The sequence below is a fragment of the Sarcophilus harrisii genome, chromosome 2 (assembly GCF_902635505.1).
Source record: "Sarcophilus harrisii chromosome 2, mSarHar1.11, whole genome shotgun sequence".
Classification (NCBI taxonomy): domain Eukaryota; kingdom Metazoa; phylum Chordata; class Mammalia; order Dasyuromorphia; family Dasyuridae; genus Sarcophilus; species Sarcophilus harrisii.
The window spans coordinates 32,256,325-32,278,227 of record NC_045427.1 but is presented as its reverse complement, the minus strand read 5'-3'; the positions used below and the strand labels follow the sequence as shown (position 1 = coordinate 32,278,227).

General features: G+C 41.6%; 1 protein-coding gene across 2 annotated transcripts in view; it reads left to right on the top strand.

Moving 5' to 3' along the window:
• Positions 1–21,903, top strand: part of EIF2AK3 (eukaryotic translation initiation factor 2 alpha kinase 3) — a 96,804-nt gene that overhangs the window by 54,708 nt on the left and 20,193 nt on the right. For both annotated transcript variants that reach the window (XM_031957118.1, XM_023495259.2), the window contains 8 exons: positions 7,212–7,406; positions 8,783–8,913; positions 14,681–14,915; positions 15,105–15,267; positions 16,699–16,839; positions 17,247–17,369; positions 18,398–18,618; positions 20,125–20,237. In XM_031957118.1, coding sequence (XP_031812978.1) covers positions 7,227–7,406; positions 8,783–8,913; positions 14,681–14,915; positions 15,105–15,267; positions 16,699–16,839; positions 17,247–17,369; positions 18,398–18,618; positions 20,125–20,237 — 1,307 coding nt within the window. In that variant the 5' untranslated portion in view covers positions 7,212–7,226. The remainder of the gene's footprint in view (positions 1–7,211; positions 7,407–8,782; positions 8,914–14,680; positions 14,916–15,104; positions 15,268–16,698; positions 16,840–17,246; positions 17,370–18,397; positions 18,619–20,124; positions 20,238–21,903) is intronic.

Sequence of the window (21,903 nt, the reverse complement as noted above, 5' to 3'; positions counted from 1 at the left end):
TACCTGGTGATCTTGTCTCACTGAATCCACTCTTATCTAATATGGTCTTCTTACTCAAGAACCAAAGGAATATACAATTCTGTAAATTTTACTTATTTAGGAAGAACTTGGAAATTTTAGGAGAACTAAGCAAAAATGAATTTTTTTTCAAGTTTTATCCCTTCCTTTCTTGATTGATAATACTCAATTTTTTCTTCTCTCTATAAAGAATTATATGTCATTACAAGAGTAATTTGAATGCCTATCATATTCAGTATTTTAATGTAAAATATGTAGACATGTATATAAAAATAAGAGATTACATATAAGTTAGGAGACATTAAAGTATTTGCTTAGTGAGTTTGAGCAAGCCACATTATTCCTCTTAGTCTTTCTTCAGCTGTAAAAATAGGGGTTCCTTCCCTAGCTACTTTACAGGGCTGTTGAGAAGATCTGTGAAGTAATGATTGTAAAATTTTTTTATAAACTCTAAAGTGTTCTAAATATATAAATTATTGTTTGCCGATAGTACAGGTATTGTAACCTGAGAGCTATATAGGAGATTCTAATTGATAAAGTCACACATTACACTTGGGCTGTACATCCAATAGGCTGGGGGCTGAGCTCATTAAATGTCCAGACATGAAGTTGGATATTTTCCAAAATATCTCTAGGAGAAGAAATATGTAAAAGTTCTTTGTATGTTATATCTGTGGTTTTTTAAGAAGAAAATGGAAATAGGAAGAGAATAAGAAATATAAAGTGGTGGTACTAAGTTTTAGTAAAAGTCAGAAAAATTGAGGTAGTCAAAGATCCTAAAGTCATCAGAACAGACAGAAGTACTGTACTTCATGATGGTTTGTGGATTCAACTGCTTATAGCTCTCTCTCTCTCTGTGTGTGTGTGTGTGTGTGTGTGTGTGTGTGTGTGAGAGAGAGAGAGAGAGAGAGAGAGAGAGAAGAAGAAGAAGAAGAAGAAGAAGAAGAAGAAGAAGGAGGAGGAGGAGGAGGAGGAGGAGGAGGAGGAGGAGGAGGAGGAGCATATTAATAATAACAACAATAAGAAGAAGAGCAGGCATTTATAAGCACTTTGCTCACAGCCACCCTAGGAAATAGGTGCTCTCATTATCCCCATATTGGAAGAGAGAGAAATTAAATGACTTGCCAAGGTTGCACCACTTAAGTGTCTGAGGCAAGATTCAAATTCAGATCTTCCTCCTATGAGCACCTGCCTCCCGTTCTTACATACAGGCAGGTGTCTAGTATTAAATGAGTCTCACTGATCCTAAGTGCCCTAGGACAACAGAACAGGAGAGATCTTCATGAAAAAGGTGGCGTTTCAGTCAAGCCTTAAGGATGGGTAGGATTTTGCCCATAGAGTGGTTGGGGTTGGGAGGGAGATAATCTAGGCAGAAAGAAGGTATGAAAGTATAAATACAAGACATATTTAGGAAATTAAGAATAGTTCAGTTTAGTTGAAGAATAGGTAAGTGTAGGGAAAAAGTGAGAGATAAGTCACAAGATAAACTTGGAGGCTTCTCATGGCAGGCTTTGAGTGTCAGTATAAGGAATATGAATTTGATAGGCTAGGTGTGGGGCAACTGCAGAAAGGTCAATGGCTGAGGCTGTTGGTAGTGTGTAGAATGGGCTGGGAAAAGGAGAAATTTGCAGCTGAGAGACCACTTAGGAAGCTTTGACTGTGTTCATAGTGAGACTTCATCCATTAGTTGACACTGTACCCTATTTAGGCCTCTCTTTTCCTATCACAAAGAGGATGTTGGGCAAGAGTTTTTGAGCTTGGACAGTCAGGCTTCTCTCGTACTGAAGGCTGGACTCTGGGGATGACTGGGAATGGAGAGAGATGGGGGCTGAATTGTGAGAGACATGGAGAATTAATTGATGAAGTGTCCATTCTGTGCAAAGCACTGTGCAGGACGCTTTGGAGATATAAAGATGGATGGGGATATGCCTGTTCTCGTGGAGATTAGAGCTAACACTGAGGTTTTGCCCTGGCTTGATTAAGAACATGTTGGTTGTTGAGTTTGTTTTCAGAAGACCAGAATGATATCGCTATGTTAGAGTTGAGTAATGGCGTGTCCGACTGTGACTGATTAGGGGAACCCAAGCTCGGAATGCTTGGCCACAGGTCGGACAGAGTCCCCGTGAACATTTGGGGTGGATTCTCCAACTTTGCACATCTCACGTATCTGGGCTAATTCAATTCTGCCTTGCTCCTAGAGCACAGTCCCTTCTCTGATGAGGGCGCACTGTGCTGAGTGGTCTTGGGTCAGGATCTCCCATGCCATGCAATCGGTTCTAAAGTTCTCAAGAGAAATCTTGAGTGCGCCCTTGCATTACTGCTCTTTCTGACTACCTTGTGAGTGCTTGCCCAGTGTGTGTTCTCCATAAAACAGTCTTTTTTTGGCGAGTCTACATTTGGCATTCAGACAATGTGGCCGGCCCAAGTTGCTCTTTCTGCAGCAGAGCTGGAACGTTGGGCGGTGTAGTTGGCGAAAGGACCTCGGTGACTGGTACCACGTCCTGCCAGGTGATTATCAGGATCCTCCTGAGACAGTTCAGATGGAAGCCATTCAGTTTTCTGGCAGGGTGCTGGACACTGGCTGGGTTTCACAGGCGTCCAGCAATGAGGTCAGCGCAGGAGCTCTGGAAACCTTCAGTTTGGGAGTCAATCTCCTACCTTTCCTCTCCACACTTTGCCTAGAGTCTCCCCAATACTGAGCTAACTCTAGCAAGGTGTGTTTCAACCTCATTATCAATGAGGATATCCCTGGAAAGGATAAAGGTAATGAGAGAACTTATCCACCACACTCACAACCTCTCTGTTTGCTGTAATGTTAGCGTCCTTAACAGACCACCGAAATTCGCCAAAAGGCCTCTGCACTGCCAAACCAGCCTCGCTAACGCTCATGCGCTTTATTCCTAGGACGGGCTTCCATGCAGTTGGCTCATTGTCTTCACTCATTTACAGCAGGCCTGGGATCTGGTTTCCCGGCCCTGATTCTGCATCTCCCAGATCTACAACCTAAAAGTCATCCTCGATACACCCACCATTCTCCTCTTGTGCTCAGGCAGTTGTCAGTCAGCATTCACTGAGGGTGTGCCGGTCCTGGCTCGGCCCGGACCAGTGCTGGCCATATTCTCCCTCTTCCACATCTCCTGCAGCTGGCCTCTGCTCCACTCTGGCCTGGCCAGCCTCCTTCAGGCCCTCTAAGGATCTCCTGCCCTGCCCTTCCTGAGTGGAGGTAGACATGGGCCTTGCCTCCTCATTAAGTCTCAGAGGCTTCTGGGATAAAGTGCATGCCCTCCTAGAGCTCAAAGTCCTTCGCAATCTGCTTCCAGCCTTCCTTTCCGGTCTGATTGCTCGTTCTCCATCACTCAGCTCTGTGAGCCAATCTCCCTCAGCAATGCTGAGTGCTGCTGCCACTTTGGACTGGGCCGCCTCCTCACCTCCAGTCTTCCTAGTAAGGGGTCTGTGATTCACTCCATCCCTAAACCTCATTCTTCCTCATTTGTGCTGACTTCTCTGTGACTTGTTAACCCCCCACCTTCCTCTGAGCTAGGGTTCGGGGTGTCTGGAGCCTGGCATCAGGGGCCACTCCGTCTCCCCCCCTGCCCTTTTCTAGAGAGCCTTCCCACATGACAGATAGGGGGAAACAAGTTAGCATGGCTGTCAGTGGAAGTTGTGCCATGTGGGCTCCCCATCCCTCCTCCCATCTTACCTCAGGCCCATCTGCCCCACTTTGGCCCCACTTGTCTCACCTGTGGCCCCCTGCCCTCCACAAAGGGGAAATGGGGCATCCCCTCCTGTCTCCCACTCGAGGACTGCCTGAACTTCAGGCTGCTCTGAGGGTTACCTCGGATTTTTGGTGGGCAGTTGTTCCTTCCGCTTGTCATTGCTGATTATCTTGGGTGACTTCTCTGTGTCCATTCACACCCGTGATCCATCACGCCTGCCATGTCAGAATGTGGCAACATTCATGGGCCAGGGCCCACAGGCTCTCAGGGAGGGCTTGCTGACTGATAGGGGGCTGGCAGGAGAGGCAGGACAATAAGCCATGGTGGCTGGTGTCCCACAAGGGAGGCAGGAGGCAGAAGCAAGGATGGAGTCATCAGTAATGGGTACTAAGTGTCGGGCCAATTAGTTCAGAGCATTGACTTTGGAGATGGGACCTGGCTTCGAATATTGCCTCTGGCACTGCTCCGGCCTGCTTCCTCCTTCTGAAAATAAACAAGTTGGACTAGATGCCATCAGGATACTTTCTGGTTCAGATTGTGGAATTCTTTGTTTCTGGTGATGACTCAGAGTTAGGAAGGAAAGCTATGATCCATTTTGGAAAGATTTCCGTTGGAGAAAACAAAAACAAAAAATAAAGGGAAGAAGCATGAGAGAGGAGAACTTTCTACTGGAACAGCTTTTCCTCAGTAGTACTTGTGGTTTCCAAGGGAGATGTGGTAATAATAAGTCTGGGCTTGCCAGCAGGAGCCTTGGGTTTGACTTCTGGCTCTGGCTGGCAAACCTAAGGAATGGAGACCGCCGTCTCTGCCCAGCCCACCTCAGCGTGAGTGTGAGTCTTGAAAGGGATCTATGAAGTGAGTCCCCATTGTCCTTGTCTCATAGATGAGTAAACTGATGCTCAGCTGACATTTCTCCTGTAGCTGAGAAGTGGCTGAGTCAGGAGTCTAACTTAGAGTTAATTACTATAAATCCTTCTGCTACACCAGGAGGACCTTGCATCAGAAAATCCAGTTATTAGATCCCTCAGCGGTACCATAGCACTCCTAATGGACTTTTTTTACTTAATCCCAAGGAGATGTCAAGGTGGTCTTCCTTCTTGGATAAACCTCTGCAGACCGAAGCTTTGCTTTCCAGCAACCCAACCAAAAACTTCAACCCTGCTTCCTTTACCAGTAGACCCGAGTCTTGCCCTTGGCTGCCAGGCTTCTGGGGAGGCCCCATGGCTTCTTGGAATGAATGCTGGTCTTGCAGTTGGCAGAGCTCTGGTGCTTACTGTGAGACCCTGAGCACATCTTTTCATCTCTGAGTTTCCATTTTTTCATTTGTGGTGTGGAAATAATCATGCTTGAGGCACCTGTCTCACAAGTGGAGACTTCTTCCTCCCTCCTCTTCCTCTTTCCCCTCCCTTCTCTTTTTTTTCCCTCTCCCACCCTCCGGAAATCTGTTTAACCATTTTGTCATGGTGAGGACCCTGATTACCTTATCACCAAATCCTACCTCTCCCTTTCCTTTTCCGCTTTCTTCACCAGCTTCTCTTCCTCCATCTGCCCATTAATGTGGCAGACCGAGTTTCTCTCCTTGACCCTCTCTTCTCTCTCCACACTTTTCTTTTCCTTGCTGGCTTTCTCTACTTTTGTGGAGCCAGTGATTGTCTTCCTACAAGATAAACAAAAAGTCTGTGTGTCTAGCTTGGTTAGGTTAGGCTCCCTGGGTCCAGAAATATGTCAGTGCCCAAAGAGCACACGGCTGTCTCGAGGCTGTGTTTGTTGTCCACTCCCTGCTTTGTTACCTATCACCTTAGTAGACTGGAGCAGCAGCTTTAATTCTGTCAAGATCTTTTTGGAGGCTGACTTTGTCATCTAACAAAGGGAGGCTGACTTAGCTCCCTTTGTAATCTGAGAGGCTTTGAGTCCCTTGAAGACCTAGAGGGAGAGACTTGCTCATAGTGGCAAAGGCAGCGTGTGTCCAAGCTGGACCTTGACCCCAGCTTCAAGGCCGTCTGTCCACTCTGCCTCGTTGCGATTCAGGAAGCTCTTAATAAATGGGTTTTTTTTGTTGTTGTTGCTGTTGTTTTAAATCTTGTCTGCCTTTCCTCGCAGTTGGTCAGAAGTCTAGCAAATGTCTGATATTCTCTCTCCAGGATTCAGTCTTGGAGCCCTATTACCATGTTGACTTCTTCTATCTGTGTAAAGTAATTATGGACATTTATCTAGTACTTAAGGGTTACAAATCACCACATTTGATCCTCGCAGTAATGCTTGGGAGGTAGATGAAATAATCATTTTTTCATAGATTAAGAAATTGAGGTTTTTTTGTGACTTGCTTCAGAGTTGTAAGTCCAGCGCCCGGACTTTTGTACCAAACTGCTTCTGCCTCTGGGAAGATGATTGTACATTGAATGGCCCTTCTACTGACTGACAGAAACTATACCATTTCCTATTTTAGGAAATTCTGCCTCTCTGTCACTTTCATACCTTGTTCTATTTTGATCATATGAAACCTAATAAACAAAACGTTTCAAAAATAAACAACTCTAGAACTCCTTTGTGCTTGGGAACTCTGGGTTCTCAGTACTCTTCTTCTATTAATGTTTTCTTTGAGAATGTGATGCTTTCTATTTCTAAAGTGTGGGGAATAGTACATTTTTCTTTTGAATTTATTGACTTCTTTTTGTAATTATGAAAAAAGAAATCAGAATCTTAGACTCTATCAGTGGTTCTAACTGGTACCTAAGTATGGGGACATAAGGAGCCAAGTGCTATTTATGCTTAGAATGTGTTTCAACTGAACCAGATGAGGAAGAGAATACCTGGTTTTCCTTCAAGTATGATAAAGCTAAACTAAATTTTTATTATGAACTTGAAAATAGTATCTAAGGAACAGTAAATAAAATTTGGGGTAGACTAACATTTGTGACTAAATGTTATTTTCTGTTGGATCTTATTTAGAAGAAATTGCATAAGCAATGTAGTCTGATCTGTAATCCTTCCTTGTTTAGTAACGACTTACATATGCTAACTTTGTATAATATTTGTTAAAAGAAGAAAAATTACTCAAGTTATTAATTTTAATAAAGATATCTGAGTTTTTTTGGGGGGGTTGGGGTTTTTGTTTTTTTTTGAGGAAAATGGGTAGCACTTACCATATTGGTCTGAAAAAAATCTGTATATTTTCCCCAAAATTGGATTTTTATAGTCTAAGTGACTTTTTAATTTATACATTATATACATTTTTTTTTCCTTTCAAAAGATCTCAGTCTAGGGTCATAACCCATATTCAAGAGTAGTCTGTTCTTGAAGCAATCTCATAATTGCCCAACATAGTGGTAGTTTTAAAATGAAACACATTAGATAGCTCTATTTAATTTTCCTAATATTCATGCCCATAGTTTGATATTTTGTCAAATTGACCCAACCCTCCACTAATAGCTTTGTTTTAAACTTCCAGACTTTTAAAAAGTAATGTTACTGTTTTAGGTGTTTGGCAATAAGATGATCATTCCTTCCCTGGATGGAGACCTCTTCCAGTGGGACCGAGAACGGGAAAGTATGGAAGCAGTTCCTTTCACAGTGGAGTCTCTGCTGGAGTCATCGTATAAATTTGGAGACGATGTTGTTTTGGTTGGAGGAAAGTCTCTCACCACATATGGGCTAAGTGCACACAGTGGAAAGGTGAGTGAGTAGATGTGATGAAGGCACAAAAGGACACAGTACTGAAGATGAGAGATGCTTGCAGTTGAGTGTTCTATATTCTTTTGAATACAGAGTGAGCAGAGTGTGCTTTGAGGTATGCTTTTATTGTACGAGTTCTCATTTATTCTAACAAGAAATTTGTAAGATTAAGAAAACTTTTTAAAAAATAAATAAATAAACCCATTATCCTACAGACCAAGAACAGCGACCTAGAGACCATGTCTAGAAGTATAAATTAGAACATCTCTGGCAGCAAGAGCTGATTGGAAAGATTTAGACGCTCCAAAACTGCCCTTCTCTTCTTAATCCTTTAACTGTGTGGTTTGTAAGCCACAAGATAAGGATGACTCTCACTAGAAAGGGCAAGTCCACATGCAGAGAATCCATAGTTGAGAATGTTGTCACCCGCCTTCATTTCCAACTTTATGAGAGGGTGGAAGTGTCTCCTTGCTGTGCCTTTCCTGCCCCACACCAGGGCACCTGGGGGAGATTGGGACCTCCTGCCCTCCTGAGCTGTGCTCCGGCCTGATCCCAAGAAGGTCACTTCACTTCCATTGAGTCTGTTTGTCCTCACTTGTGTCATGGAGGACAAGGGAAGACACGGTGATTTCTGGGGACTCTTCCAAATCTAGGAATCCTCGTCTTTGTGATTCCAGGTGCCATTACATTAGCTGGTGCTGTAATAGGGCATTTTTGTTTTGTTATTGTTGTTAGGTTTTTCTTCTCTTTTTTCTTTTTTGGACGGTTTTCATTTAGTGCTGCTGAGGTGCTTTCTTTGCAAAAATGTGGAGACATTTTTAAGCTGTTACACTAGGTGTCTGAGGACACCACCAACACATATGCTATAACAACATTCTTGAGATTTATTTTTTACTGATGTGGTAACATCTCCTCACTCCTAAAGACCTGTTTCTGTGAAAGAAGGATAAGAACACTTACTCTCCTTCCCTCACAGAGTTACAGTGAGTGCCAAGTGAAATAATCTGACTGAAAACATGTAGTAAAACTATTATTGAGAAGGCAACACACTAGGAAATAGAACACTGGATTAACATTCAAGAAGACCTGGCTTCAAATCCAGCTCAGACACTAACTTGATGTGATTCTGGGAAAACCACTTGATCCCAGTTTCCTCTAAAATGAAGATCATAATAATAACCCCCATCTCATAGGATCATTGTGAGGATTAAATTAAATGAATCAGTAAAATACTTTGCATACCTTCAATACTATCTGTTTGAGTTGTTGCTACTCTTATTCTGATTCAAAGAATTTTATTACTTTTTCTATTCTTTTCTTATCTGTCCCCTGTGAATATTAGTGCCTTATTGTTTTGATGGCTTACTGCTTTTCAGGTGAAGTATATTTGTTCAGCCATGGGCTGTCGCCGATGGGATGATGAGGAGTTGGAACAAGAAGACATTCTTCTTCTGCATCGAACACAGAAAACAGTCAGGGCCGTGGGACCACGGAGCGGCCATGAGAAGTGTGTATTAGTAGGGGGTGTTTTGTTACTATCCAGAATTGTGTGTAAGACCAGAAGTCAAACATTACTTTTTAGAGGTTTGGCTTGCCGAGGGCTAATAGCTAGTGGCTCAAGGACTGTCTCTAGCACACAGTTAGAGGGCTCATCTCAGGTGGGTGGCATATGGCTATATGTTGCTGCTTGCTTAAACACACTACACACCTCTCCATTACACTTGGAAGGGGACTCAGCTTCTGGTGGTCAAGCAGTTTCACAACTTGCATTCATTCAGCATTATTCTTCTAGCAGAGATGACCCCATGTTTCAGTTTCCCACAGGCAGTTCAGACCACTCTTTTTCTGTTCTATTCCAGGCTAAATTCATTATCTCTTGCCGCCTGTCCAAGATGTAAAAGTTGATGGTTAGACTTTTACAGGTTGTTTGATCTTTTGCATAACATAGCATGAATAACAGGCACTTTTCCTCCACTTGGTTTTCTTGGGTATGAATAATTAGACCAAACTCTGGAGGATCATAGATCTCCTTCAGGAGACTCAGGGCTTGGGTAGCAGTTAGCGCCGTGTCACGTACAAAGAACGTGGGGAGGACTTTGATGCTGTCATGGAATTCCTCTTCACTTGAAGTCTACTGGACGTACATCCTTGGTCACGACCCTGGCCACCGTCTTTGGCTCGTTTTATGCTCTACTTGATTTCTCTATTCAAAGGTTATCAAAAATCTCTCTCGTTGCACCTTTCTTGTATAATTTTGACATACGCATGGCAGACACGTTCTTGAAAGAGAGCAGTATTTTGCTCGGTCAACTGAAATGCTCTTTTATAGTTACTAGATGAGCACAGTGGAATCTTGTGCACTCTACATTGTAGATGTCTAACAGAGGCTGGATGCTCAAGTTCCATTATTATTATTAAGTTCTAATTATTAGGAAGTTCTCTCTTTTATCAGGCCTAAATCCTCTTCTTCCTCCTAGTCCACTTTCTGGTGGCAAACAGAACAAAGTCTGATCCTTGGGCAGGTGGGAAGAGATCTGCCCTGGACCTCTTGGATTTTTTCTTCTCCAGGGAAACACCCCCTTTCTAAGTCCTTATTTGGCATAAATGCAAGAGAGCCTTCACCATCCTGTTTGCCAAATCACATCATTCTTTTAATTTTTCTTTCTTTTTTCTGAGGCAGTTGGGGTTAAGTGACTTGCCCAGGCTCACACAGCTAGGAAATGTTAAGAGTCTGAGACTAGATTTGAACTCAGGTCCTCCTGACTTCAGGGCTGATGCTCTACCCACTGCGCCCCCTAGCTGCCCCCAAATCACATCATTCTTGAGAGTCTCATTGTCAAAGAAGCCTAAGAAAGGGATGGGTGGTAGGTCCTCCTGGAAGGGAGGCAGGAGAGCCTGCAGCTTGCTCAGTTGTGTGATGGGCCCTTCGGGGGGCCCTTAGCTTGTTGATTGGTGGGAGCGTTTGTGAAAGGAGCATGGGCGCAGCATCTGTGGCCCGGGGTGAGGACACGGGGAGGCGTGTCCGAGCTGAGTCCACAGGTGCTTCGGTACCTGGTGGCGTCAGGGCAGACAGAGGGCAAGAGGGGGAAGAATCAGGTGGAAAGATGGCACTGGAGTAACGTTTGTGGGCTGCATGCCGGGGGCGGCTCCTGGGAGAGCACCGAAAAATGAGAGAGACGGCTGGTTAGCACAGAGTTGGAGGGTGGGGTGCTGGTTCAGCTGTCTGTCTGCAGGGCGAGCAGCAGCATGGCAGAGCCTGCATAGGGCTCACTTTGTGTCCAACGCTGGTGTTTGTTATCTCATTTGACCCTCACGATCCTGCAGCTATTAGACCATTTTATAAAACAAGGCAAGCAGGTTACTGGCAAGTGTCTGAGGCTGTATTTGAACTTGGGCCTTCCTGACCCTGGGCCCGGCACTTTTTGCCACTTAGCAGATCAGAAGGCCTTCAATAAGAATATACATCAACCCATGAAATGGCAGGGATTTCATGGGTACGGGGACTTTCTTCCCAATTCAGAGAGATAACTGACAATCTTCCTGAGTTGCTTTGGACACAGATGGGTTAATGACTGGTCCGTGGCCATATTGTTAGTAAGTGTAAGAAGAGGTAGAATTTTAGCCCTGGCCTGAATGACCCTGCCCAGAATTCTGTCTCTTATGCCACACTATGGAGTGCAGTTAAAAAAAAAAACCTTGAACATAAATCATTTAAATAGGCTGAAAAATTGGATGGACGAAATCACAGACATTAATACAGGCCAGCTCTGTTTCCCAAGTAATTTAACTAAGATTTCACAGGCACACAACGTGGACAGTCTGCCAGCACCATGCTGGGAAACTGAATCACTTCCATTTGAATTGTCTCAGGAGGATCCTGACAATCACCTGGCAGGATAAAGTACCAGACACCGAGGTCTTTTCTCGAACTAAACTGCCCAGCGTTCCAGCTCTGTTGCAGAAGGCTCAACTCTGTTGGGCCGGCCACACTGTTCAAGTGCCAAATGTACACTTGCCAAAAAAATTACTTTATGGATAACACACACAGGGCAAGTGCTCACAAGGTGGTCAGAAAGAGCAATACAAGGGCACTGTCAAGGTCTCTCTTAAGAACTTTAGAATCATTTGGATGATATGGGAGACCCTAGCCCAGGACCACCCAGCGTGGTGGGCCCTCATTGCAGAAGGTCTGTGATCTAAGAACAAAGCAGAACTAAATTAGCCCAAAGGAAACGCAAAATTAGAAAATCTGCCCCAAATGTTCATAGGGACTATTTGTGTCTGACTCTGAGCTCTTATTGGTCTAATCAGCCAGTCAGACCCATGAACGTAATGATGTCATGTTGGTCCTCTTTGAGAACGGAAATCAACCACTGCTGCAAGAAATCCGAAAGAGCCTAGAACCATCCTGGATAGCAAATACTTTAACTGCTATGGGGATGCCACAGACATCTATTAACAGCTTTCTTTGAGTGTCTAAGAAGGGAATCAGCAGGCTTTAAAAAAACTATTCTACAGTAAACTGCCTTTACAGTCAAAAATCTCTCTGAAAGATTTGAGAATACAGACCCCATTGTTGGGCTCTTTATTTTAAAAAAATATATATTTGGTAGATCAAAATGTGCCTTAAAGATTCTTCTCTAACAAGTGTCTCCTTCACATTTATTAAAATGATAGAATGAAAGATACAGTAGCAAAGAGGACTTTGATTGGAAATACTGAGTGAAGAATAAAACTGGGAGGAGATGTACCTCTCAGATGGGCATTTGACATTGAAATGGAAATTGTCTGGCACTGAGTGCAGATGGGAAAAAAAAGTTCTCTCTAGATGATGAAGTCCTCCAGATTTTCCTTCTTGTAAAAGAAATTATGTTGGGACAGCTAGGTGGCACAGTGGATAGAGCACCAGCCCTGAAGTTAGGAGGACCCAAGTTCAAATCTGGCCTCAGACACTTAACACTTCTGAGCTGTGTGACCCCAGGCAAGTCATTTAACCCTCATTGCCTCAACAAAAAAAAGAAAAAAAAATTATTTTGACTGCATTCAGCCCCAGGACATTGCAAAGCCTCTTAGACAAGATCCACATTAAATCGAGAATTTGTGGTAACTCAGGGAAAAGCCAAGTGAATAAAAATCTTTCTTGTCCTGTGATATGCACTTAGATGGACTGTTTGTCCAGTACAACCTTGGACAGTAACTACAGATGGACAGTAAATTGGACCCAGAATGGATAGAAGGAGGAAAGAAGATTGGATTCCATTTGGGAAATTGTACAATGCTTTTACTACCTCAAACCTCTCTGAAGTGAGGGTTCATCTTGTTAGCATCCATATTGTTCCGATGATGCTCTGTGTTTAAAGTATAGAGTACTGCAGTTGAGTTATGATAACTCAAATAGTTATTAAGGGAAGCAGAGTGAGTCAATATAGCATTTTACCAGTGAAAAATCAAGGACCATGAAAGATATCACAGAAACTGCATAGTGAGAGAAGGAAGTGCACATTCATCAGGCAGCCCACGTACAGCTTTGGCTTGGGGGTAGCACCAGAGCGTGGGTGAGCTTGTGGGATATTTGGGGTGTCCCATGTAGAGGATTTGTGGGAGCACAAGGGATGATTAGGCTCAGAGGTTGTGATCTGTGTGCACACTGATGACGTCGCAGAGCTAGCCAAGTGTTTTCAAATGAAAGCACTCGTGTAGGGCATAGCTTGTCTAGACTATTTATCAGAGTGTTCCATAAAGAGTGTGGTCTTTTTACCTCATTGAGCAAAGACAACTTGGTTAATCATATTTTCTGCTCAATTTGTTCTACCTATTGGATTGTTCTCATTTCTTTTCACCAGGCAACTGCATCGCTGGGTCTTGAAGGATAATTTTATGCCTCTTGTCTCAGTGTTATTACTGCTGCTGACATAGTTCTTTGCAAAACATAAGTCATTCATATCACAAATACATTACAGTATGTGGGGATAGGGAGTGCTTTCCTTGATCTAGGGGACTTCCAAATGAGCTGCTTCCTCTGCCCATGCCTGTTGGTACTTTCTCCACCACTGATTGTCTTAGAGGCTTCCCTGGGACACCGAGAGCTTAAGGATTTGCCCAGAATCACACAGTCAGGACGCATCAGAGTTAGGACCAAAACTGGAGTTTGCCCAGCTCCTGGTTAATGCCTGTGCTTTCTGTCAGACTACAATGAGGCACAAGAATGAGATGCCCTCAGTCTGAACCACCTGCCCAATTTTTACTTGCCCAGCGCTAACATCAAGCGCCTTTAAATTGAAACTTGCCTGCAGAATAACTCGTGAGATCACTGTTTTGCTCATTTAAAAATAAGTCAGGCTTTTCTCAGAATGACGACGAATGTTTCTTCTTTTTCCTTCGGGCCAGACTAGGGCTGCTAGGGATTTTGGGTGGTGGGCATCAGTCCTCCTTCTCCAGATGCAATTCAGTCCATCCCTGCATGGCAAGTGCTGAGTCAGCTGGTAACTTACCTTACGCTTTGTCACGTCATTCAGCCAAGGCTTCCCCAGTGGGAAGTTGTGTCTTAAGAGCTGTTCTCTAAAGATAATCTTTAGTAGGAGCCATGTAGTCGGATGACTCATTTCCCAGCCCTGTTATTTTATAGCTAAGTAACGGAAGTTATCTTGTCAATATTTAAATGCTTACTTTTTGTTTTTTATTCCTGCGACATCGCATAAGCAGATCACCTTCAGTGGCTTTTTAAATATTGAAAGAGCCTGTGTGATTATCTTATGGGGATAGGTAGGTTCAAAAACTCAATATCCAAGTCACAGATGCATGAAGGTTTTAAAGCTAAGGACCTTACAAGTCATCAGGTGTGGAAAGTGGAAAACAGAGAAGTTAGGGGCTCATACAAATTTATCCATATCCTTTGGCTTCAAATTCAGTACTGGATTTTTGAAAACAGAAAGATGGCAGATAGCAGAGGGCGTGGTTCTAGAGTTACTTGTACAATTACTTCATAAAAACCATTTTTAATCTGGATTTGGCTGGAAAGAGCATCAGTGTCTGAAACCCATTCACATTCAAAATGTAAGGTGTTAAATCATCTTTGAGTGATTTTTTTAAAAGCTCTCATGCACCCTCTAGTGACATAAGTCAGCACAACAATATATTCACGTTCTGAGATAAAATTGGTGCAATTCCTTTTGTTGAGACTTAAAGCTTTGTTACGTGTTTCTTTAGGCTAAAAGCGGTATGCTTAGTTTTGATACTTAAATGTAATTTCTAAAATGTACTTTTGTAAATTTAAGGTGGAATTTCAGTGTTGGCCACTTTGAACTGCGCTACGTTCCAGAGATGGAGACTAGAGCTGGATTTATTGAAAGTAACTTTAAATCCAGTGTTAAAAAAGGAGAGTCTAAAATCATTTCAGATGTGGAGGAACAGGAAGCCGCCTTGCAGGACACCGTGATAAAAGTCTCCGTCACTGATTGGAAGGTTCTGGCCTTTAGCAAGAAAGGTGGACATCTGGAATGGGAATATCAGGTATTAAAGAGGCAGAGTTAAAATTGCCCCGAGTTTCTGGTGGGGGAAAGGGCCACCATTCTTGGGAGGAGGGAGGGTTCTCCAGGCCCAAGATCTTTTTGTAATTCAGACAACAGATAATTGTATGACTCAGGTGCACCTGTGGCCACTTGGATGGTAAAGTCCAGCACTAACCTTATCTTTGTTCAGTTTTGCACTCCAATTGCTTCAGCCTGGTTGGTTAAAGATGGGAAAGTCATTCCAATCAGTCTCTTTGATGATACAAGTTATTCGTCTGAGAGTGAAATTCTGGAAGATGAAGAAGACATTGTGGAAGCAGCCCGAGGAGCCACTGAGAACAGTGTCTACTTAGGTAAGGGAAAGCACATCTTTATATGGGGATCATGGACCTAAAGGCCTGGACTTTGTAGTGTAAGGCTGAGTGGAAGTAATTGTTGTTCTTGTGGTTCCTAGTTAACTTCCAGGTCTCAGACTGTTCAGTGTAGACTCTGCTTTCATTTAGTATCCTGACTCCTATTCTGATATGGCTAAGAATTTTAGGGTTACTTATATCTCCCCTTGTAAGCCCCTTGAAGGAAAGGAATGTCTTGTTTAAATTTTGTTTTGTACCTAGTGTGGGGACCAACACCAAAGAAGCTTAATAAATGTAGAAGTCACATTCATGTTTTTAAACCATTTATTTAGCCATGAATCTGGAGAAAATGCTAATGCTTTTATGGCCTGTGAAAGACCTGAGTTTTTGATATAGTACTTTTCACAGTTGTAGGAATTATCATTTGAGTTAGGCTTGGTAAAAAAAAAATATTCATAAAAACTTTCCTCTCCCATAATTACTCTAGCAATTTCAAAAAAAAAAAAGGGGGGGGAGAGAGGGGACTGTTCTTAAAAATAATATGTCATCTTCTACTTGCCAGTACTACTAAAAAAGTACTGGAGGAAATAGTGTAACTGCACTAACTGGGTCCACTAACTTATGGGGCCCTCCCTGAGCTTTGCCGTAACATTTCTTTTTATTTATTTGATTTAATCTCTACCACAGCATCCACAGTCTTGTTCCAGATATTTTCTTGCCTCAAGTCTTGTATATGACCCATCATTCTCCTGTCTTCTCATATGATTCCCATCTTCCAAAGCTTTGTAATCTGAATATGGTCAGGACCTTTGGCCAAAGTTTGGAGGGAACATTTCTTAGGAAGCATGTAACACTTTGTTCTGATTCCAATTAGGACAAGGTATGAGGGGGGAAAGGATGAAATTCCTTTTGATTATTTGCCGTGTAGTGCAATTTCTCTTCTGCTGAGAGTTGACAAACATTGATGAAACCCCTTTTGTTCAGGGTGCAAGCTGGCAGGTCCCAGAGACAAAACCAAACGTTCCTTGCCCTCCTGAAGGGATGAAGCATGGACTTATATAACTGATTGCTCATATAGACATGCTCAAAAGGGAAATCACAGTACATTATGACTTGAGAAATCCAGAAATACAACTTCACGTTCATCTTTTGGTCATTTGTAGAAAAGACTTGTAAAATACATCTCAGTGCCCAAAGGAGCAAAAGACAAACTAATTTGTTTTAAATTCAGTTCTGATCATCAGCCAAGGTCTGCAAGAAGTAGTTTTTTCTGTCGTCATCAGAATAACTCATTAACCAAATCTGAGTTCTTCTGTCCTATGTTGTTTTTCTTTGAAAAGAGGATTCTAGCATGTCGTTCAAGAGAGAGGAACTAAAAAAAAACCCTCTTTCACATTGTCAAAGGTCATTGTTGTCTGGTTTATCCTTTAGGGATGTACAGAGGTCAGCTCTACCTGCAGTCATCAGTCAGGATTTCAGAAAAATTTCCTACGAACCCAAAGGCTTTGGAATCTGTCAATAATGAAAATGCAATTATTCCTCTGCCCACAATCAAATGGAAGCCCTTAATTCGTAAGTAATAGAACATGTATCATCTTGTACAGTTTAAGTCTCTCATAAGTCCTCTTCATTACCATCTTAGCTGTGACTGTTTAGACACTTTATCAATTTAAGCACCTCTCTACGAGGTACTAAATGACCAAGTTTTACTGATGAACCAGAAGGCTAAATTTTTACCTTCATGCAAACAGATTTTAGTAGCAAAGTGTTATGTTGCACAGAGGGTTGTTTCTCTCCTGAATGTTGTGGTTCATCAAGTGTGCTTTAACATGCTGCTTAAACATCTCTTCACTATGAATAATTATGAAATATTCAGGACAAAACTACTGACAAAAACTGGGGATTGGAAATATTTAAATCAGAGGGAGTTTTCCTTCATGTCAGCACATATGATTGATCCTTTCCCCTTTTATTTGTAGATTCTCCTTCTAGGACTCCTGTCTTGGTGGGTTCCGATGAATTTGACAAATGTCTCAGTAATGACAAATTTTCTCATGAAGAATATAGTAATGGTGCACTTTCCATTTTACAGTATCCGTATGGTAAGTGTGAATATCCTCAAGTTATCTCTCCTATGATCTTTAAATCACAGAAAAACGAGAATCGGTGGATAATTGTCCAATTACCTCATGGTAGTGCTTTAAAGCAAAATACAAAGAAATTTTGGAGGAAGAGCAATGAGAGGAGATTGTTTTTTCTTGAGCATAATTTTTTAGCAAAGTTGGCATGCTTCTTTTGGTTGCACCCTATAATTCTATTGACATAGGGTAGAAAACACAGCTGATGAACAACAAATAGCAGCAACACCTAGTTTCTGAGGCCTCCTGGGGTACCCTGGAAGGTTGTGTAGCCAACATAGGGTAGGGGCCAGCTCCGGCTCCTCTGCCAGGCTGCCTCAGAAGAAGGAAGATCACAGGCACAGAGGTGGAAAGGGCAGCGAGGTCAGCGGGTCTATCCTGTTTCAGAACCTGAATTCCCTTCACAAGTCCCCGACAAGTGGCCTTTCTTGTGTTTGAAGACACAGTAAATGGAGCCGGCCAGGGGCCTACAGAAAGGACATGTGCTTGGTAGCCTAGTGTGAAATTAGATGAAGGACAGTGAGCTGCTAGGGCTTGGAAATAATTGGGTTGGGGTTTTTTTGTTTTGTTTTTTTCAGTAAAGCTGGTGAAAAGGAAAGTATTCTAGGCTATTTTGGGATAGTGTATGTTGAGGTTTCAACAAGACCTAAAAGAATAATGATGTCCACTTGATGCTCTGGGTAGGTAGGATAATTCAATATCAAGTTACTTATCATTGAAGGAAACTCCTGGGGAAGCTCATCTTGGCAAAATCTTAAATGAACCAAACAGGGATATGAGTTGGATTGTTTTAGTTTATTTAGACCTGCTGAGACGGGTTCAGTGGTAAATGGATAGACCTTCAGCTTTAATGAAATATTTGATTGTAGGTGAGCTGCTTGAAGGGAGCCTTTAAAATAGAAAGATAAGAGTAATTATTTCTTCTTTCTTTTTAATCTCTAACTTGGTACAAGTAATTTTACTTAATCTTTTATATGAATTTTTTTTGAAAGATAATGGCTATTATTTACCATATTACAAGAGAGAGAGGAACAAACGGAGCACACAGATCACTGTGAGATTTTTTGACAATATGAATTACAACAAAAATATCCGGAAAAAGGACCCTGTCCTCCTCCTGCACTGGTGGAAAGAAATTGTTGCGACCATTCTGTTTTGCATCATAGCAACAACTTTTATTGTACGCCGACTCTTCCACCCTAATCCTCATAGAGTAAGTAATTTTATTTGAAAGGTTTATGTTTATAGGAAACCTATAGCCTTCCTTAATATATTTACTGTGGAATCATAGAATTTTAGATTGTTATGCTAAAGACAATGAAAACCAGAGCAGTATTTGATTTTTATATTCTTAGAAATATTTCTTTTCATTGACAATGTATAATGGTTTTTCAAATATTAGCAGCACTAGCTGTACTTCAAATATATATAGCCCTATCTTGATGGGCTTATTATTTAAATTTTTTAATGAAAAAAAGTAAAATGTAGAAGCTCTGGTGAGAGTAGATTTGCTCTTATTAATGGATCCTTAAAAAAAATTTGTCACCTTTATATTTTGCCTTGTTTTTGTCTTACTTTGTATTTCTTTTACAATTGGTAATTTGGAGCATGTTTTCATATTGTCTTTGGTTGTTTGTTCTTTGGAAAACTTTATATTCTTTGACTGTTTATTCTAATGAAGTGAAAGTCTTAGTGTTATTTATTTGTGGCCATTCACTATTTTAGGTACCAGTAATATTTGATGGAAATACTTTCCCATTCTACCATTTCTTTTTTAATTCAATCTTAATTGATTTAATTTATGCAAAAACATTTTTATTTTATGTAATCAAAATTGTCTTTTGCTTTTTATTTCCATTTCTTGTTTAAGTATTCTGTCCTTACCCATAGCTGTGGCTTGTATTTTTATATTTAGTTCACATAAGTATTTTGAATTTGTTGCATTAGGTTTGTAAAATGTTGGTCAGAACCTGATAGTACTCTTCAGATTCCCCAGGTATTTTTGTTTTGTTTAAAAAAAAAAAAAAAGTTTCATGGAGTAAAAAGGCCTGCTTTCCTTTATAATTTATTATTTCCTTGATCACTTCTGTTTCTTGTTTCTCTAATTAGATTCAATGATCTACTTTTCTGTTTTACAACCAACACCAAATAGTCTTGGCAACCCTTCTTTATTACATAATTTAATATCTAGTTGTGCTATGCTCCCTTCATTTTTATTTTTGAAAAAAAATTATTTCCTTGAGATTTGAAACCTCTTATTCTAATGCTTCAAAAATGATTATATGTTGTCATTGAAAAGAAATGCTGCTAAAAGTATAAAAATAACAATATATATAAAAATCACATCCTGGCTCCTATTCTTGATGTCTTTTGAGTAAGATAAAAAAAAGAATTCTCTTATTTTGCCTAGTTCTTTAAAAGTGTCCCTTTGATAATATTATTATGTATTATTAATTATTTATTATTTTCATTTTTATTATATTGGTATGATCATGAGTAGTGATTATCTCTCCAAGTTATTTGCTTCCCTTTATTTCTATGGGAAATGTTTTGTAGTTATATAAATTTTCTGTATGTCTCAGTAGGTTGACTCCTTAGATATTTGGTGCATTTCATAGTTATTTTGGATGGAATTATTTTTCTTACTCTTGATTATGAGTTTTTATTAGCACTGTAGAGTAATGCTGATGGGACAGCTCTTTTTTTTTCATCAATATAGCAAAGAAAGGAATCTGAAACTCAATGTCAGACTGATAATAAATATGACTCCCTAAGCGGCGAGAGCAGCGAAAGCAGCTGGGCTGACTCAAAGTCCTCTGGGTATACATCAAGGTAGGATTCCAAAATCATAATGTTAAATTTATTTGTTTCTCTTATATGGTGAAGATCCATATATCTGAAAAGAAATGATAATGAGACCTAATGTGACTTATTCTCTTCTGTGCCCCAATAGCACCCACTTAAATTTGTATCTGCTTTTGCTGGAACATTATTGGGTGATATTTATTTGTTGTTTGGAATATATTAATTTTTCCTTTTTGCTGCTTAATCTTTTAAAAAAAACTATTTATATCTCCTGATATTGCATGTGAGAAATAAGAAGTGAGAAAATGAGAGGACTTTCACAGAGGAAATTTATCCCTTAGCAGAGAAGAGAAAACTACATCCTAGGTCAGAGGACCTTAGAGAGTATGTAGCTGAACCTCTTCATTCCTCACTAAGAATCTGAAGGATGCACAGGTAGAAGGAGCAGAGTTGGGGCTCAGATCTGGGCCTCCAGTGCAAAAGGGTTCTTCCCACTCCCCAGGCTGTCCCCTACCTAAGGAAACAAGAAATACCTTTACAGAAAGTGGTGAAGTGACATTCAGAGGAAGATGCACTGACTATGTAGCTACTGGATTTGAATTCAGTCTTTGATTTTTTTGGGGGTTAAAAAGAGTAGTGAAAATTGGATAACAGAAACCCTCAGGTAGAACCAGCTTGGTTGTTGAGGAGCCACTCAGTGAGCCAGTGAATTATCCAAGCTTTGTTTGCTCTCTTTGCCCATCTGTTCATTTTCTCATTGCTTCTTGCCATTTGGAGTGGAGAAAGACAAGGAAAAGGTGAAAGTCCAGCCACCTTAGTAGTTCATGTAGCCAGTTTTGTGGGATGGCAGTTATAGGTAAAGCTAAAATGAGGCACTTAATCCCCATACATTCCCTTATCTATTAATTCCAAATAAGCTGGGAAAGGCAGGTTGAAGCTTAACTGATTTCTCAAGATAGGGAGCCACTGAAAGCCCTTGAGCAGGAGAATAGCTTGTGTTTAGGAAGATTAGGTTGGCAGCTGAGTGGAACCTGCTTTGGAGATAGGAGGGGCTAGAAGCTGGGGGAAGTTAGGAGAATGTGACAGTCCTCGAAGCAGAAACTAGGATGGTGGAGGTCTTGGTGGGCCCCAGTATGAGTCAGTCCTGGGATGCGGCTGGCAGTCAGTGAGAGGTGAGAGTCCCACTGCAAGCTGCCCTGCTTGGACCTCACCTGGAGGAGCTGGTTCTGAGTACTTTGGTACCCAGAGAGGGCAGTCAGCATGGCCATGAGTCAAGGCTGGACGAAGGCAGTTTAGGAAAGTAAAGGCTCTGGAGGGAAGCAGGAAGGGCGACAGCTGTGCTCAAGTATTTCCAAAGCTAGAGGGGAGATCAGACTGCAGAGTGAAAAGAGGCCCATTGAGGCTGGGCGCTGAGGAAGGCTTCCTAACAGGTCGAACTGTCCCCTGCTTAAGGAGCTGATAGCGTCTTTCTCTTGGGGGTCTTCAGGAGAGACTGGATACTGGCTGGTCAGTGTCTTATAGTGGTCCTTTTATGCGGAGGTTAGACCAGAAGGACTGCTGAGTTCTTTATGACCATTTCTGTGATTTTGTGGCTGTCTGAGGTTGTGCATCTCGACTGAATTAGGAAAGTGTGTGAGAGAGGAAGGCTCAAGTGGAAGAAGAGTGAGCTTCTTTTTGGGGATGTAGTGAGTTT